Here is a 20,183-nt window from a genome sequence, read left to right on the forward strand (position 1 = left end):
CAGTACAATACACATGATATATCTTTAAGTTATATCTTAAGATCTTGGAGTGGCTACATCTAGGATCATCCTGTCGTTGACTATAGCTTTAGATCTTCCCTGCAGCAGGGAAGATCAGAAACTCCGACAAACGACCAGCGTTACAGCGCATCGTGATCGTTCACAGATACGGAATGATCTGCATTATTATGAACCTTCCAGGCTGGAGCTCAGCCAAGTGTGACCGGCTCCCTCGCCACAATTCTAAAACTGAGGTCTGATGGGTGATAGAGGGGGACGAGCTTTCACACTTCTTTAAAATTTAAAGTGCCAGGCTCCCTATAGCCGCCAGTCTATAGCCAGTGTCAGCATGTTTCAGTGTCCCCTAGTGGCTGACTGAGAAAAGAAAATAATCAAACAGAGCACCACATTCTTGAACGAATTTTATTTTTTACAATGTACAGTGATTGCTAATTAGTTACAGTTAATGATGCAAACATTTGCAAAGCACAACATTAGACAGTATACGTGTTAGCATTTGGCCTTTACTGTAAGTACCTGGATGACATTTTATAACATTCTATTTCATTTAATAATCTTTCTCTTAGAATAATAAATTTGTCCTACTTCAATATATACTTAAATAAATGTTTCCTACTTCGGTTAAGTCCGTAAAGAATATAATACATTGGGATGTTAATAACAGTGCCATGAGGAAGTGATTGAAGCCACATTACATGCACAGTGTGCATTTATCAACATGACCATGACTAAAACAGATTCATGCAGAGTAAGTAGTGAACTCTGTCTATGACGTTTATAAAAAGACGCATCATTTTCATTACCCGCACAAAATGATCACGTAGTACCCACGATTTACCACTGGCTGAGGAAGCCACACTCAGCTCTGTGCTCGCTCTAAGGAATTGCCAGCTGGATATAAGGACCTGGGGAAAGATCATTCTCCCAGAGTGCAGAGATTGGCAAAGTCTAATACAAACATTAAATACATAAAAAAGCTCAAAGTGCGTATGCAAGTTACAAGATATGCTTTCCTATAAAAACAGTTGTTTTGCTATAATTTAGCTTTACTTCTCCACCTTAATAATTGCTAATTACACCTCTGACAAAAATGAGCCATTGCCAAATGCTTACTCAGTGTACCATAACAGGGCATTTACTTTTCAGTTTCATACCTATTGTGTTAATCAGACAAAGCAATATATTCAAAGGGATTTCTTGGGACCCTTTTAGTTTAATTAGCGACTTATTGAAGTCCTTTTCAACTGTATCAGTTGTACTCTGAGAAATAAGGTATTTTATGTGTTATCAATGGGCAGAACATTAGGGTATTTTATTGAGGGGCAGAACATTGGTAAACACTCACCTAACTAGTGGCCAATAGGAAGCTGGATTAACTATAAAATAAAAAAAAGTCTGTCAGTGTAACAATCACAGAGTCCCCCAAAATATTACCAGCACATACAGGAGTGATTACAGAAGATCTATAACGAGATCCTGAAGAAGGGCTGAAATGTACCCTGCCCCTTCAATTAACACAGCACTGGAGACATCAGCCTGGAAATGCTGCCTGGAGAATTTAGAAATGGATGTGGTCATTTAGTAGATGGTGTCACTCTAATGGACAAAGAGCAAGCACATGTAATAAAACAGCACAACGGGACACCAGTCCGCTACATACACCAAGAAGCTATAAATGGACGTAGCCTATGCTGGCGAGTTGCAGTAGGATCCCCACAATTGATTTAGTTGAGGGGTTGAAGCATATGAGAGATTAAGAATATTCTTTGAAATGCAAGGTCTCAAGAAGGACTAATACAACTATTGTGCTGTATGGAATATAGTCTACACAAACTTTAATGAAAGCATCTGAAAACTTTGAGAAATAATGGGGTCCTATTGTCCTCTGTGGCGGGATGTAAGATGTGGTGTCAGTAAAATTATTGGAATTGGAAAATACACCGTTTTAGCTGCTTCATTATAGAACATTAGGTTTTATCCAATTTGGTCATAAATCACATTGCAATGGAACAAAAGAATCTATAAAAATAACTTCCCGGCCCTGGGTCACTAGGTTGGTCCCTTTCATGAACTCAGTATTGTAAGTATGTAGTTGCAGATGGTCAATTCTCTATAGGGTACAAATAATGTTCAATTTCACCAGTGTTAATATGGAATCCTATGAGTAGGTTCTAATAGTAGTGTAGGTGCTCGGTCCTTAACTAGTCTTAAAAAGAACCAAACAAACAACAATATGATAGGATATGTCTGGATGTATTGTAGTGCAGTGGTTTGTTCAAGCTAAACGTTGAAAAAAAACATAAGTGCGCATAGCATATCCCCAGTGTAACAGGGTCCTGTGCATGTACTTTTATCATGCATGACACTGTAACACAAGGGAAGTCCTGTGTCCATGCGAGTCTATGGCAGGGAATACAGTATTTGCTTTTCTGTAAGCCAGTTTAATAACCAGGAAATGTGTCCCCCGCATATACCAAGCTTCCACAGTTCAATAAATAAAAGACACAGACTAAGACACACCAGTAAACATCATTATAACCATCAGCTGCAAAAAATACTGTGATGGACTGAAAAACTAAAACTTGACACTAAAAAAAAAACATAATCCAGGAAAGACTAGTCTTCGCTATTAACAATATATTGAGATATTTGTTCATTAAGGCCTTTTTTTTACATTTTATGTAGTTATTTATTTGTAAACAGCTATCCTAATATTTCAGTAATTCATATGTGCTTAAGCTGCCTTTTCCTTCTCTGAGCTAAAGAATCAGCCATTCCGGCGCTCACCCTAATAAACACATGTACTGTAAACATACTTTATAATAAAGAGATGAAAATTTTATTTTGTAGTGCTTAATATGGATACTGTAACATTAGAGGAACACAAAATACGGTAACATTTAATATGAATAATAATCTACAGTCTAATAAACAATCTACATAACACAGTAAGCTAACTTTATTCCAATACTTTCATAGAAATGTTTTTGCTTTTATTATTTATTTTTTAACTAACATAAATAACATGGTTTGTATATTGGTACGTGTGTATACAGTTATGTATACACCCATTTATGCAAATGGTCTGTAACGATCTAGGTTACTACAATATACCATAATTTCCTCGCTGCTCTGAGTACATCACAGATGTTCCGTCTCACGTCCTTGTCTGTCTGGCATTACAGGAAGGGGATGGTTATTAGCTCCAGGACTATGGGGGACATTTACTAAGCAGTGATAAGAGCGGAGAAGTGAGCCAGTGGAGAAGTTGCCCATGTCAACCAATCAGCACTGAAGTAACATCTAGAATTTGCATACTATAAAATTATACAGAGCAGCTGATTGGTTGATGGGGCAACTTCTCCACTGGCTCACTTCTCCGCTCTTATCACTGCTTAGTAAATGTCCCCCTATGTGCAGTAACCAAGGCTATTTACCAGTTAGACAATTTAATGAATGAATACCACAAAGCACCTGTCTATCAGTCTCTTATACATGATATACAAATCACAGGAAACTTGTGACTTTAGTAACTAGGGATGCAATGGTGAATTCCAAAATGCTTCCAGTGTCACATGTAGGTCTGGGCGATTCAGCATGAGGCAGCGAGGCTCTATTTACACACGTGTGATGAACCCTAGGCCGAGGCTGCTAGGGATCTGAATTGTTTCTAGAGCAAGAGATGATGGGTTGAATGGGAAGGTGACAGGGAAGATGTGCTTGGCATCCATTAGCAGCTGAGGGGAGTCTTTCCGGTCTCTTAGACGTAACTGTGGAGGAAGAGACAAAAGATGGAAAATAGGATTTTGGTACTTACCAGGTAAATCCTTTTCTTTGAATCCATAGGGGGCACTGGAGTACTCTTGGGGATATGGACGGCTTCCGCAGGAAACAGCACTGAATATTTAAATTTAGAACACTCCACCCCTCCATATCCCCGAGTACCTCAGTGTTTTTTACTGAGCCGAACAGGAACTATAGAGAGGTTGACAATGGAGTATTACATATAACATAACGGACAACAACGAAGTTGACACATAACGTTACTGACAACTAAACAGTTGACACCATAACCAGCACTTGATAAATTTGAACCAGTCGGTGAGAGTGTGTTACCATAAGATCCTCTGAACTTACCACAAACCAGGTAAAACTGCTCTGGGTGGGCGTCCAGTGCCCCCTATGGATTCAAAGAAAAGGATTTACCTGGTAAGTACCAAAATCCTATTTTCTTTTTCATCCACTAGGGGTCACTGGAGTACTCTTGGGACGTACCAAAGCTTCCCCCGTGGGCGGGAGAGCTGTTTGGCACCTGTAACACTAGGCGGCCAAAGCTAGATGCTGATGCCGCAAACTTATCAAACTTGTAAAAGCGCACAAACGTGTGCACTGAAGACCATGTAGCCGCACGGCAAAGCTGCGTCGTAGAAGCTCCCCGACCAGCTGCCCATGAAGTTCCCACAGAACGTGTGGAATGAGCGGTTACTGATGTAGGCGGCTGTAACCTAGCATGAAGGTAAGCCTGACGTATGGTCAGTTTTATCCATCTGGATAAGGTTTGTTTAGACGCTGGCCAACCCATCTTGGCAGCATCATAGAGAACAAACAACGTATCCGTCTTACGAACTGAAGACGTTCGGGATACATAAACGCGTAATGCGCGTACCACATCCAGAGTTCCAGAATGTGCTGTCAACACAGGAACTACTATTGGTTGATTGATGTGAAAAGATGACACTACCTTTGGTAAGAAAGCGGGATTCGTCCGAAGTTCCGCTCTGTCATCATGAAACACCAAATACGGTGGCTTGCATGACAAGGCACCCAAATCTGAAACACGCCTTGCCGAAGCTAAGGCTAGAAGAAAAATTGTTTTCCAAGTGAGAAACTTTATATCCACTTGCTGTAAGGGTTCAAAATATGAAGACTGTAAGAAATCTAAAACCAGATTCAAGTCCCATGGCGCTGTAGGTGGAATGAATGGAGGCTGAACTCTGAGGACACCTTGGAAAAAAGTGTGCATAGACGGCAATAGAGCCAATCGTCTTTGAAAGTAAATTGACAAAGCAGATACCTGCACCTTTAGTGTAGATAAACGCAGTCCTCCATCTAAACCCGTCTGTAGAAATAACAAAAGGCGGGATAACTTGAAAGATGATGTCGGAAACTTCCGAGCTTCACACCAACCTATATAGGTACGCCATATTCTGTAATAATGAGCTGCCGTAACCGGCTTCCTAGCTCGTAACATGGTTGGTATAACGGATTCTGGGATGCCATCTCTTCTTAAGAGGGCGGTCTCAACAGCCACCCCGTCAAACGCAGCCGCGCTAAATCGGGGTAAAGGAACGGACCCTGTTGTAACAGGTCTGGACGTAGTGGGAGCGGCCAAGGATCGTCTGCGAGTAGTCCTCGGAGATCCGAGAACCAAGCTCTCCGAGGCCAATGAGGCGCCACTAGTATGACTGTGACAGACTCTCTTTTGATCTGTTTTAGCACCAGAGGGAGCAATGGAAACGGTGGAAACAGATACACAAGGCTGTATGGCCACGCAACGGTGAGAGCATCCACCGCCACTGCCTTTGGATCTCTTGTTCTGGACACATACTGGAGCGTTTGGTGATTGTGGCGAGACGCCATTAGGTCCACCTGAGGATAACCCCATCGCTGAACCAACATGTGAAACACTTCTGGATTTAATGCCCATTCTCCTGGATGAAAATCCCGACGACTGAGATAATCCGCTTCCCAGTTGTCCACTCCCGGAATGAACACGGCCGACAATATCACCTGGTGGTATTCCGCCCAATTGAGGATTCGAGCTACTTCCCGCATTGCCATGCGGCTTCTCGTTCCTCCTTGTTTGTTGATGTATGCGACCGCCGTCGCATTGTCTGACTGCACTTGGACAGTCTGAGAGCGAAGCATGTGCACTGCTTGTCGTAGCGCATTGTAAATTGCGCGGAGTTCCAGGACATTTATAGACAGCAATCTTTCGTGATCCGCCCAGAGACCCTGGAGCTGACAATTTTGAATTACCGCTCCCCAACCTCTGAGACTGGCGTCCGTCGTTAGAATTATCCAATTCCAGCCTCCGAACAGTCTCCCTGCGTTTAAATTGTGTTCCTTGAGCCACCAGAGCAGAGACACTCTTGCCCTTGGCGACAACCTCACCCTGTGGTGAATCTGCAGATGCGAGCCCGACCACTGTGATTTCTTGAAGTTGAAAATCCAACCGTGGTGAACCAGTACATCGTACGTTAGCAGCGCATGTTGGAGAAGCATCTGTTGAGACGGAGCTTTGATGAGCAGATCGTCTAAATACGGAACTATTGTCACTCCCAGGGATCTGAGATGAGCTATCATCACAGACATCACTTTGGTGAATACCCGAGGTGCTGACGACAGGCCAAACGGTAGAGCCTGAAACTGGTAATGGTTCTGGCGTATTGCAAACCGCAAGAATTTCTGATGAGGCTGCCAAATTGGAATGTGTAAGTACGCATCCTTGAGATCTAGCGCAATCATAAATTCCTTTGGCTCTAAACCCGCAATCACGGAACGCAGAGACTCCATCTTGAATCTGTAGTAAGTTACGTACTGATTTAGACCCTTTAAGTTCAATATTGGTCTGACTGAGCCATCCGGCTTCGGTACCACAAACAGACTGGAATAATAACCCTGACCCTGTTGATGTACAGGGACCGGAATCAAAACTGCTGAATCCAGTAGGGACTGAATGGCAATTTGCAGAACCGCCCTCTTGTCGTCCGACAGAGGCAATCCTGTTTTGAAAAACCGCAGAGGTGGAAGACAGTCGAACTCTATTTTGTAACCTTTTAACACTAAATTGCGGATCCACGCCAAATGGAACGTCTGAAGGCGTGCTCCCACAATCGGAGAACCGAGATGGGCTGGTAGCCCGTCATGCCACTGGTTTGTCGGTAACCTTAGCGTCCTGGCGACTTGTGTTGGTTTGTTGGAAACCACGTCCACGTCTAGCAGGCGTGGCTGTTCCTCTGCCACGTCCTCGAAAGGACTGAGGTCTAAAGGATTTGAACGAAGGTCCAGCGTACCTCCTTCTTGATACCGGTGGAGGCAATGGTAAGAAAACAGACTTACCTCCCGTAGCCTCAGCAATCCATGCGTCCAATTCAGGACCAAACAACTTCTTGCCATCGTAAGGCAACGCCTCTATACCTCGTTTGACCTCTGCCTCCGCATGATAAGCACGCAGCCAGAGAGCTCTTCGTGCCGTAACTAGCGACGATGAAATACGAGAAGTGAGCTGACAGACGTCAGTAGACGCTGTACAGAGATACTCTACAGCCTCACCCATTTGATTTGCAAGTAGTATCAGGTTTTCGTCATGTAAAGCAGATTTGAGTTCTGTAATCCATATTATGAGCGCCTTAGTGACCCAGATGCCAACCAATCCAGGTCTCAGCATTACTCCTGCTGCTACATACATGGACTTTAGCATAGTTTCTATCTTGCGATCTGAAGGGTCTTTAAGCGTAGTAGCTGCTGGCACTGGTATGGTTAATTTCTTGGTAAGCTTCGACACTGACGAATCAACTATTGGTGGATTCTCCCATGTACATGTTACCGAGTCTGGAAACGGGTAACTAGACTTAAATCTGCGAGGTATAGAAAACCGTTTATCTGGATTCTGTCGTGTTTCTACTAACATCTGATTAAGAGATTCCGAGACCGGAAAACTTATTGGAGTTTTTTTTGTCGTTTAGTAAATATGACCTGATCATTTGTGAGAGGCTCCTCAGTTTCAGTAAACTTCAGAGACTGACGCACCGCTCTGATGAGATCATCAATGCCGGAATTGTTAAAATCCTCACTATCTGACTCCACTTCGCCCTCCTCACCCTCATCTTGTTCCGTGAGGTCTGGCATGGAATCGTCAGAATGCAACATAGCAGAAACTGGAAAATCATAAGACATATGAAATGTATCCCGTTTACCCAAAATGGATTTGGACCTTACGCAAGGCGGAGACGCCTCCGTTAGTTCTGGCGGTCTCACTCTAGACTCAGATCTTGCCGTTTCCCGCTCCTGTCGAGCGGCGGTCAATTCTGATTGCAACCCAGCCAGTACATTTGCTAACATTTCCCAAGGAGGGGTCGGTGAGGAAATAGGCTGTAAAACTGGAGCAGAAATTGTATTCTGAACCGAATCCACAAAACATACTGTACATGTGGTAGATCCATCCGGTAACACACTGCTACAGACTTTGCAATTATGCTTTTTAGTTTTTGCTGGTGCCTTACTCATTATGGCGACAGACAATACAATACACAAACACAGACACTTGCACGACTCAGTAAAATAGTAGTAAGGTGTCTCTATATATATATATATATATCTGGCCAAGTGCAGTACACGTGGCCAGTACTATGAAATGTGATCCCAAATTCCCACTAACACCCCTGCGCCTCCGGTGGAGTAGAGATGTAGTACTGGAACGTTCTGGAATCACAGCAGGAAGACACAGGAAGCATGGTTAAAAATGGCTGCCATGCTTATACATACAATCACAGTGCAGGTTCTATTCCCACTGATATCCTAAATAGCCTGTGTAACCATCCCTGCCAGTCCTACATATATATATATATATATACACATCATACTGCCATGTTGCTGCTGTACCTTTTCCCCCTTCCCCCCCCCCCCCCCCCCGCCACGGATGCACTAAGGGACGGGCAGCGGGTTCGTGGGGAAGCCAGCGGGACCTGGAAGCGGGACGGGGAACGCGCTGTGAAGCGCCATGAGTAGCAGAGCAGCTGAACAAGCGGCGGCGTGAGCAGCGGCCGGGCTTCTGAGAAGCGGCGGCCGGAGCAGCGTGCGGGCTATGCGAAGCGGCGGCCGGAGCAGCGGGCGGCTATGAGCAAGCGTCGGCCGGAGCAGCGGGCGGTCCATGAGACACGGCGGCCGGAGCAGCGGCGGCGCCTGCAATCAATGTCCCCACACCTCGGGGCGGCAGCGGGAGCTGTCCACCCCGCACACATACCTGCACTTCGTTGTGATGAGGCTCCGACGGGGCTTCTCAGTAAGCGCCGGCCAGCCTGTGTACAGAAGATCTGTGTGTGGCTGTGAGGGTGCTCATTTAGTGAGGACCGACACGCCCCTGCTGCTATCAGCAGCTTGCACTATCCCTGACCCTGCCTTTTGGAAGGGGGAAAGGGATGTAATAAAAATAGAAAAAATATTCCAAAAAATAAATAAAATTCAAAGTAATTGTGGACTCAGCCACAGAGCTGTTACTACGTCGAGCACAGAAAAAACACTGAGGTACTCGGGGATATGGAGGGGTGGAGTGTTCTAAATTTAAATATTCAGTGCTGTTTCCTGCGGAAGCCGTCCATATCCCCAAGAGTACTCCAGTGACCCCTAGTGGATGAAAAAGAAATAAACATTGTCAGCAGAAGAATCTCCACATTCTGTCTGCTGGAAACATGGAGCATGCATTATGCAACTCTACAGCCATTATACAGTTAAAATATTATATCCAAGTAAAAAAAGTGCACATATCTTGAACACTACTTTTTAAAACAAATAATAGTACATTTCAAATGATTGTTCTCATTTAACATTAGTGAAGCATTACTTATGGATAACGGTGCGAGGGATGTGGTACAGATGCGTCCTCAGACACCTAGCCTCAATAAACCATGCAGTGGGAGATGCTTGGTGGGAGTGAGCCGCCAGGTTCTGTGATTAGAATGTCGACAAAACATCCCTGGTTGTCCAGTGGTGACTTACCTGGTATGGCAGCATCAGCGATGACTAATCCTACCCTCTAACCTTCCCCCTAGTGCCTAAACCTACGCTGCCAGTCTGTGCTGAATGTCGGTATTCTGCACATACTGACATGTTCAATGGCGACATCACAACTGTCCTCATTGTCATTTCTACAATGTATATATTGACATTATAACTACATCCCGGTGCGTGTAAGGGCAGAATATAACAGGAAATGAAGCTCATTACGGTGCATACTGTACCTGAATGTTACGTATAAATGACACCAGGACCCTCTCTTCAAACTCATTTACAGGAGTATAAAGATTCAGAACCTTCACAATCTATAGAGAGATATGACACATTAGTATGCGCTTGGTATCATCTTACCTGGCACATGTGCATGGATGTATATAAAGAAATAAGGTTATGACACAAGGCTGGTAAAGAAATAATGTTAATCGTTTTAATGCCTCAATTTACAATCAATGACAGTTGAACAAATACTGTAGTTCTGAGAAGTAATGCATAAATCTGGGATGGACGCTCCTGGAAATGGTACACCTTGGGGGGAGGGAATAGTTAGAGGTTCTCATCCAGAAGGAGAGCATTTGTTTAGACAATAATAGGACTCTGAATCTCTGCTCTATAGAATGAAAAAAACCAAAAAAAAAAAAACCCTGGGTAGACATTGTAAGCTTCATATGTAAACCTTCCCTTTACTGGATCTTTTATGGACTGACTCAAATAGCAGACCTCTTCAATCTATGCAGACTGAAAAGTGCATCAGACTGATTGTTTGGGACAAGTTGATTAAACTCTATGGCGAGTTTTCATTTCCATCTTCTAATATATCTCTAGTAGCGACCTCCAATTTGATTCCCAACTTGTCTTTAAGTAACGGAATAGATTGAAGCATTTTAAAAGTACAAGATATATATGAAAACTGGCATTTTAACTTATTCCTCCAACTCCAGGAACAATACTGCTTCCCTCAAACAAGTTTTAGAATAGAAAAATCTCCAAATATGACATTGGATATCCTCCAAAACAGTTTGTCTACAGCTAATGATCTCACACATGTGGCAACAAAGGCGGCTAACCAATGCGCTCCGCTTATACCCACCCTGCTGAGATGAGGAGATAGATGACCTTACCTGGGCAGTGGTCAGACTATTGCACATAGAGCAGATAGCTTCAGCATCCTCATCAGTTTTCTTTTTCACTTGCAGCAACTGAGCAGCCTGAATTAAGGGCTCCAGGGTCTCCTTGGCCCCGCTATTCATCAGATTCTTGTCACGCAGCCATTCTTCTAGCTGGCTCACATTGTACCTAAGTGGTGTTATACAAAGCATAAGCATTTTAGTCTGTTCCGTGTGTAGCGGGATGGACAAAGCCTGGAACTGTTACTTTATAGGCTACAGCACCTGGTCTACTTTATGACTTAGCTACAGATATACACTTACTACTGTCAGCTAGAAGGTAGCTGACCGGGTCACCATTCCAGAGATAGGCTGGATGACAGCATTGTACAAATGATAGGACTATTATAGGAATGCAGTTTTTCTTTTTTAAAGTTAAATAACTAAAAAAAAAATTCTACAATTAAGATATTTTATTATTGCTACATGATTATTACACTAAATACTACTTTAACATTTACTTCCAAGGTCATATTACATGGCCTACCTGGGAAAGAATCATTTGAAAGCATATCCTGCATTAACTTTTCCACATGCCTATTCACTAATGTCCAATTAACTTCGACACAGCAATATGCTTGTTAATGGAGAGCCACGGACTTTGACTGGAAGCTATTTAGGCACACTATATATACATATTTGGCACAAAACAGTTTAGTCTCCTGCACTGTCCTCATTCTGGCTGCTAGTAACAGAAGTGTTTTTTAGCAGGCACCATCACCCTTGAAGGTAACATGTCAGGGTATGCAGTACTCTGTTGCTGGGAGTCACTGAACAGCTTTACAGCTGTTTATCCGCTACATACAGAATGCACTGACAATGAACGTCTGCCTGTGCAGCCAGCACTAAGGAGCCACAGGCCACTTACGCCTAGTGTATTTCACTGTAAGGCCTTAAATGTTCTTTCAATAAGTGAGCGCTTTAATGGACTGTACCACATGGACTGGTTCCCTGTAAGCAATGTCTCATCTGCATGATGCTGGGCAATCTGCGTTCCTATGTAAATGCATGGCTGAATGCACATTTATGACTAGGCTATGCCGGTTGTCCATCCTCACCTTATCTGCATCCCTTTGCTCCACGAACACATGTCCTTTCTGAGCAAGAGGTTATTGAGTGTGACAGCGCCAATAATGTAAAACATCTGCTTCACCACCTGCTTGATGAGCTCCGGATCGGTCCCATGCTGACACATTATGGAATGGAAGGTATTCAGCTGCCTAAGTATGGAGTCCAAAGTATAGGTGCCTTCATCAGCAATGCTGGACGTCCGTTTCCGCAGACCTGTGGGCTTTACCCCTGAGACACCCTGGATGGTCTCATGCTCCAACATTCCTGAGACTGAGGTACAGGAAAGGTAATATTTACTACACAATAAACGGTCTGGGCAAATTTATTTAAAACCGGAAATTGTTAATTTTACACATTATCCCTTAGATCAAAAGCAGAACCAACAAATCTGACCTATAAATAAATATCAAGAAACACTGCACATACAGCATCTCATAATGCACTGATTCGGAGATGGACAGTATTGCACAGCAGCAGCGTCTTTGAAGGTACTGTATCTGCTGTGCATGCCTGCAGGAGGCGTCTGAAGGAAAAGGACACCTCCTGCCAGCATCTCAGATCAGAGTGCCACAGCCTACAGTGTCCCCCTCTATTGCTGCTGAGTTGAGCACACAATGTAGCCTACGATTCCCGGAATATCAGGGTGCTTGCGTACGCATGCTCCGTTGCCATTCACTCTACATTAGAGAGCCGTAGCTGCAGCATAGCGCTCCTGTCATGCATACACATCCCAGGAACATACAAAACAAAGACAGAGCAGGACACATCTGTAAGCTTAGCCAGAATGGCCGCCTCCTGCCCACTTGTGAGGTCAGTTAATCTGCGTTGGAAGATGCAGACCATGGCCTCGCCACTCCCAGATAATGGGGCAGACGCACCATAAACCCATCGGGCTTACATACATCTCTGAGTCAGGACCTCAGTGTCCTAAATACATGTCACTTCCTGGACCTGCCATGATAAACTGCAGGGATCAAGGATTTGATTGATCTTTGTGCTGGTGATCCTACAGATGTACTAAGTCTTGGAGAGAGATAAAGTACCAATCAGCTCCTACCTGCAATTTTTCAAACACAGGCTGTAACATGGCAGTTAGAAGCTGATTGGCTGCTACTTTCTCTCTCCACTTTATCACTCTCCAAGGCTTAGTACATCTCCTCTATGTCATTTGACTAGAGAATAAAAGAGAACCTAAGCATACACTCACAATAAACAAATAGAAAAACTAACTTTGCAAAGTGTGACCGGATTCTTTTACCGGTAGCTGCCATACTTGATGCTGTACTTGGTCACAGCCTGCGTATTATTTGCAGCATCATTTCTATGTGCTACAGGAAGACTACAGTGTGAAAAACGTATCTACACATTGTCAGAGGATCTGTCCATATGATCTCTGGTATTGCTAACTCCATCAACTGTGAAATATCCTGCAGGATTTGTGCACGCTCATTTCTACTTTCCCGCTAGAGGAGTCTGAGCTAGGGGCTGATTCTGACACAGAAGGTTTAATATATTTATCTTTATGCAAGTTTAATGACGCTTCAAGAAGAAGCTGAGGCAGAAATTAGATCCAGGCGAGTTGCACTAAGATTCCACACACAGACACTATTAGTTTAATGTACAATGGATAGAACCACAGCCTGTCCATATTACCCACCAATCATTGGCTGCAGGATGTTCTCCAGCACACGCACCAGCTGCTGATATATCTGGATGGCCAGGTCACTTAACACTTGTCTGTACTCAGCAAGATCGAAGTTTGTGAGACAGTGCTCATTCTGCCGGTTTGTGTTGTGCTTCATAAATGCCTGAGGACAGAGGGACGAGAATGACACGTAATCATCCGCTTGTATCAGGCCATCCTGCTACTGACAAGTCACAATAAACACTGTATTTCCTTGTTAAACAAATGTGGTGTTTTCTTTATTGGGAGCTATACATGCATTGCTTATTATTTGCACTGTTTTGTAAATTTGTCTAATGATGTGTTTTTCACTCATAGTAATAATTAATATCCCTTCAGTATACAGGTTTACTTTATTGTTTTTAATAACATAAAATAAAACAGGAGGGTTTAATGATGCAATGTAATGAGAATATGCAACCACTAACAATGGGTTAGAGAACTGTCACTAGTGATCTGTGAAAGCCCGCACTCACACCAGTTTGGTTACATGAGTAATAAAAGGTTCCTAGTGAATGTAACATACGTGTCTCAATTAATTTGAGGAAGTCCTGGCTCATACAGTGCATGCAAGCGGGACTGTTACCCTGCACTACAAAGCCTCCTACATACGAGCACCAGGGTAGAGTTACAAGCTTTAGAACACTTATCTCCAAAGTAATACCTTGCTTGTGTTAGATGGATTCAGGTGGAGCAGGAGGTAACACAATGTCAATTACCAATACTGAATATATAAGAAAATAAATATTACTTCTATATGCAGTTTCTATGTACACTTTGATTACTCCCAGAGATGGACCCGTGGAGTAGGGTCAGGTGTATTAGTGCGCTAGCTGGTGTCATGGTGGATTTCTTTTGGCTACAATGTGAGAATTAGAACTGAAATCTCATGCTACTACTCTGCGCTGGGTGACTACCATTCAGAGGCAGCTACTTAGTGTATTGTGGCAGATTATGTCGGAGAATAAGGACAGAGTATTCAGAATACCACACAAATTGTTCTCTTCTGGTGAGCTGCCAGACCAGGTAGACAAAAAAATAAAAAATTGCATACGCAGAAAGCACTATAGCTTTTAGCAGCCAATCAGATTCTAACATTTCCAGAAAACGCATAACTGATTGGTTGCAGACTTACTCTACCTTTTTCCTGTGCCCCAGTGTGCATGAATGTTCCCCAAATTTAAAGGGAAATGCTTTCACGACACATTATTGATTTTGGGTGTTGGACGTATTCATTTATAAAGTAAGTAGCATCTGGCAGATAAACCATAACTCAGTTTTACACAAACTTTCATTTGGTGGTGAGAAGACAACATGAAATACTGAGAGAACTGTACCTCTTCTCCACTGTACTGCTTCAGGCAGTGAAGGAATCGGCATGTGTTGGAAAGCCAGAAGGACACAGTTTCAAAATCATCTCCTCTTTTCTGTGATGGGGGAGAGAGAGAACACATAACATGGAATACCAGTAACATGGACTGACAAAATATAATAGCCCTATATCCTTCAGCATGTTTGAGGAAACTAGATTGATAACATGAATAGTACTAGATGCCTTACTCAATATGTCCAGGCATTTAAGGATTAGCGTAACAGGCTGCTATAACATTTATGTCACAGAGCTCTCTGGGATCTTATCTGCAGCTGTGGAAGGGTTAAACCCTAGCGAGCAACAGCAGACTAAGCTGTTCTGGCATGCGTGCACTGAGTAACCCAGCCCATTGTTCAGCTGTACAGAGGCCATGATGCATAACGTCTAACTCCTCCAGGAGCCTGTGAGAATGCTGGCTCCGAGCCACCGCATGATACAGCCTCACTATCTCACTTCTTAATGTCAGCCATACCGGGTGCTGTGCACTGCTGCTTCCATCCACGCACAGTCGCCAAGGGCTCCTTCCAAATATAGAACACACACACAGCGCTTGCTTTGATCACTGGTTGCGCGATCTACAATCAGTACATGCAAGAGTGAGCTATAGCTATATATATATATATATATATATATATATATATATATATATATATATATATATATTAGAGGAGTGAGATTGCCGGCTATATGGAGATCTATCTATCTATCTGGATAATGTGCAGCACTCCGACTTACTGTGCAGTGTGTTTATTTTTGGACTCCGGAGTGCCGCACTTTATGCTGTGAGATAGATGTATATACTGTATATATCTATCTAACTCACAGCATAAAGTGCGGCACTCCGGAGTGCAAAAAGAAACACACTACACAGTAAGTCGGAGTGCTGCACATTATCCAGATAGATAGATAGATAGATCTCCATATAGCACTTTATGCTGCTGTATGTTTCTATTTGTGAGGGCACCGGCGAAGTATCTGAAATGTTGCTCACATTATTTAAGCCTGGATTGCATTTATTTCTGATCGGAGTGCTGCCCCTGCTGTTCCATATGTTACCGGTTTGTGAAGGCAACCAACGAAGCATTGCTTCTAGACTTTAGGAGTGCCGGTATTCGATGGTTTATATATCTCAATTTGAGTAACCATTTAAAAGGGTAATTTCCAGTCAGTCAGTAGGCATGTATATAATAAAGATATTATGAACACATTAGGCTGTAAGAATCATACGGAGAACTGTGATCTCAACAAAATACACTGGATGTTACTGTAGTGTAACCATATACTCTGTGGGCAACGGATAACACTCCAAAAGGGTCCAAGCAGCCTCTTTGTGATAATACTCAATAACGGATATACGCTCTTTTATATTACCATTATCAGATGGTAGAATAACCCGGTAACACACAATCAAATATAACAATAAAAACTCTCTCTCTCTCTCTGTATATATATATATATATATATATATATATATATATAAAAATAACAATAATTAGCATAATGATTTTAAAACTTTAAAGACAAAGATAAAGTGGTTGCTATCCATTTGTGTCAGTGTTGATATGGACAATCCACAATGATGAGGCCCCATGGGAACCAAACGCTTGGCCCACCTACGCCTATGGATATATTTGACACAGAGTCAGTGATGAGACCAAATGTGCAGATCTTAGCGTGTATGACCAGCGTTACACTGCCTTTTCTAACAGGAGACTAAAAAGAACCAGTGCAGAGAGCCCACCAGCAAAGATGTAGACTATTAACTAAGTGACTGACTGGTGTAGACAGCAGAAGATATGACGCCCATACTAGCAAAGAGGGTGGCCAGTAATGGATTCCTTTGTAGCTTAATGTACCAGTAAACTAGATCTAAGATTTTGCATTTACAGGAACTAGTTATTTTTAGCTTATAATGCCTTTACTATGTGCTTCTATATGAAGATACATGGAACAGTAGTCATTATGTTTGACCACACACTTTAATAGGCATTGGTTTCCATTTGTATCACAGCCACATTGCAGCTGCACAGGAAATTAGATTTCAGGTCGCTCTATTCCTAAATATACCACACAGAATAGCCTGTTTCCATTCACCATATGTGTAAAGTAAGATGGTGAAAAATACAAGACAACAAATTATTGGATCCTATAAATCACCTTACAAGCTATAGGATTCATTTTTCCCAAACCATTACCGCAGACATGCATGATGGCGGCACCAATCCAATAATTCAACCCAAGCGTATTATATAGGATTCTTACACAAGATATGCTGTGCACAATAAATATGACTAAGCGATCTTAATCACCTTTCCATAATCATTTTTATTCTACAGTAAATAGATTGGAGCAGGTAGACATGTTGTAATGAATTTGTGTGACTGAAGTCTACCAATGCAACAACTATCTTACACGTGACTTACTGCAAACATACATCCATCCTAAAGTGTGCCGGTACATGCTGGCACTATATAAAGAACAGAAATACTATCATCAAATGTAAATTAAGTGCAGACTCATTTTTGATAAGTAGAGTAAAAGCAGGCCTAATGTGGACATTGATGTGAATGTAAAAATATGTACGTTTGTTATCAGACTCACAGGCTATAGACTAGCAAGTTCATTAAGGGGGTATCCAATTAGCCGCAGTTAATTACTGTGGCTAATTGTCTCGCCAGTGGCTATCCAATCAGCCCCGCAAAAGCATCGGCACACGCCGGCTTGTCAGGGATTTTGTTTCACCTGCCTCACCCGAAAACGGGGCTGTTTCTACTGAAAACACACAGCTTTCACTGAACCTGTGTGTTTTCTGGACATAATGTTTTTATTTAATTTTTTATTTTTTTTTACAGACGACCAAATTGGATAAAAGAAAAAGATTGAAAAGACAGCGCTTCACAACAAAAGGTGCTGGGGTGGTCACCTTCCCCCCATAAAGTTCAATAATAGTTCCAAAACTTGCTGTTGTGCGCCCCCTGGAATATTTGGACAGTCCAGACAATAAAATGTGAGATGTTCGTACTGCTAGTAGGCAATCCTCTCTATTAATCCAATATTTAAGAAACCGATTTGTCCTTTTTCTCTGGTGGGTAGAACTTCATAGCTTAGAAGATTCGTATACCCCCAAAAATGAAATAGAAAAATAAGAATTTACTCACCGGTAATTCTATTTCTCGTAGTCCGTAGTGGATGCTGGGTACTCCGTAAGGACCATGGGGAATAGACGGGCTCCGCAGGAGACTGGGCACTCTAAAAGAAAGATTAGGTACTATCTGGTGTGCACGGGCTCCTCCCTCTATGCCCCTCCTCCAGACCTCAGTTAGGGAAACTGTGCCCGGAAGAGCTGACACTACAAGGAAAGGATTTGGAATCCCGGGTAAGACTCATACCAGCCACACCAATCACACCGTACAACTTGTGATAACTATACCCAGTTAACAGTATGAACAACAAATGAGCCTCATTAACAGATGGCTCATAACAAAACCCTTTAGTTAAGCAATAACTATATACACGTATTGCAGAGAGTCCGCACTTGGGACGGGCTCCCAGCATCCACTACGGACTACGAGAAATAGAATTACCGGTGAGTAAATTCTTATTTTCTCTGACGTCCTAGTGGATGCTGGGTACTCCGTAAGGACCATGGGGATTATACCAAAGCTCCCAAACGGGCGGGAGAGTGCGGATAACTCTGCAGCACCGCATGAGCAAACTCAAGGTCCTCCTCAGCCAGGGTATCAAACTTGTAGAATTTTGCAAACGTGTTTGACCCCGACCAGGTAGCAGCTCGGCAAAGTTGTAATGCCGAGACCCCTTGGGCAGGCGCCCAAGAAGAGCCCCCTTCCTCGTGGAATGGGCTTTTACTGATTTAGGATGCGGCAGTCCAGCCGCAGAATGTGCAAGTTGAATCGCGCCACCGATCCAGCGAGCAATAATCTGCTTAAAAGCAGGAGCACCCAGCTTGTTGGGTGCATGCAGGATAACAGCGAGTCAGTATTTTTGACTCTAGCCATCCTGGAAACATAAATTTTCAGGGCCCGGACTACATCCAGCAACTTGGAGGCCTCCAAGTCCCGAGTAGCCGCAGGCACCACAAAGGTTGGTTCAAATGAAACGCTGATACCACCTTAGGGAGAAATTGGGGACGAATCCTCAATTCTGCCCTGTCCCTATGGAAAATCAGATAAGGGCTTTCACATGACAAAGCCGCCAATTCTGACACACGCCTAGCCGAAGCCAAGGCCAAATATATATGACCACTTTCCACGTGAGATACTTCAACTCCACGTTCTGAAGTGGCTCAAAACAATGTGAATTTAGGAAAACCAACACTACGTTGAGATCCCAAGGTGCCCCTGGAGGCACAAAAGGGGGCTGAATATGCAGCACTCCCTTAACAACGTCTGAACTTCAGGTAGCGTCTTTCCTAGCCTTTAACAGCGTAGGAATCACTTCATCTGGAACGCCCTTTTCCGTTAGGATCCTGCGTTCAACCGCCAAGCCTTCAAACACAGCCGCGGTAAGTCTTGGAACAGACAGGGCCCCTGCAGTAACAGGTCCGTCTGAGAGACAGAGGCCATGGGTCCTCTGAGATCATTTCTTGTAGTTCTGGGTACCAAGTTCTTCTTGGCCAATCCGGAACTACGAGTATAGTCCTTACTCCTCTCTTACTTACTATCCTCAGTACCTTGGGTATGAGAGGAAGAGGAGGGAACACATAAACCTACTGGTACACCCACGGTGTCACTAGAGCGTCCACAGCTATCGCCTGAGGGTCTCTTGACCTGGCGCAATACTTTTTTAGCTTTTTGTTGAGGCGGGACGCCATCATGTCCACCTGTGGCCGTTCCCAACGGTTCACAATCTGCGTGAAGACTTCTAGATGAAGTCCACACTCTCCCGGGTGGAGGTCGTGCCTGCTGAGGAAGTCTGCTTCCTAGTTTTCCACACCCGGAATGAACACTGCTGACAGTGTTAGCACGTGATACTCCGCCCATCGGAGAATCCTTGTGGCTTCTGCCAACGCCATTCTGCTTCTTGTGCCGCCTTGTCGGTTTACATGGGCGACAGCCGT

General features: G+C 43.4%; 1 protein-coding gene across 4 annotated transcripts in view; it reads right to left on the reverse strand.

Annotated features, from left to right (window-relative positions):
- Positions 1-409: 409 nt before the first annotated feature.
- Positions 410-20,183, reverse strand: part of MYO5A (myosin VA) — a 310,460-nt gene continuing 290,686 nt past the window's right edge. For all 4 annotated transcript variants that reach the window (XM_063926103.1, XM_063926102.1, XM_063926101.1 and 1 more), the window contains 6 exons: positions 15,072-15,161; positions 13,708-13,858; positions 12,038-12,320; positions 10,935-11,109; positions 10,041-10,121; positions 410-3,791 (listed from right to left, as the gene is read on the reverse strand). In XM_063926103.1, the coding sequence (XP_063782173.1) occupies positions 3,639-3,791; positions 10,041-10,121; positions 10,935-11,109; positions 12,038-12,320; positions 13,708-13,858; positions 15,072-15,161 (933 nt within the window). In that variant the 3' untranslated portion in view covers positions 410-3,638. The remainder of the gene's footprint in view (positions 3,792-10,040; positions 10,122-10,934; positions 11,110-12,037; positions 12,321-13,707; positions 13,859-15,071; positions 15,162-20,183) is intronic.

This window comes from Pseudophryne corroboree, chromosome 6 (genome assembly GCF_028390025.1).
Source record: "Pseudophryne corroboree isolate aPseCor3 chromosome 6, aPseCor3.hap2, whole genome shotgun sequence".
NCBI lineage: Eukaryota > Metazoa > Chordata > Amphibia > Anura > Myobatrachidae > Pseudophryne > Pseudophryne corroboree.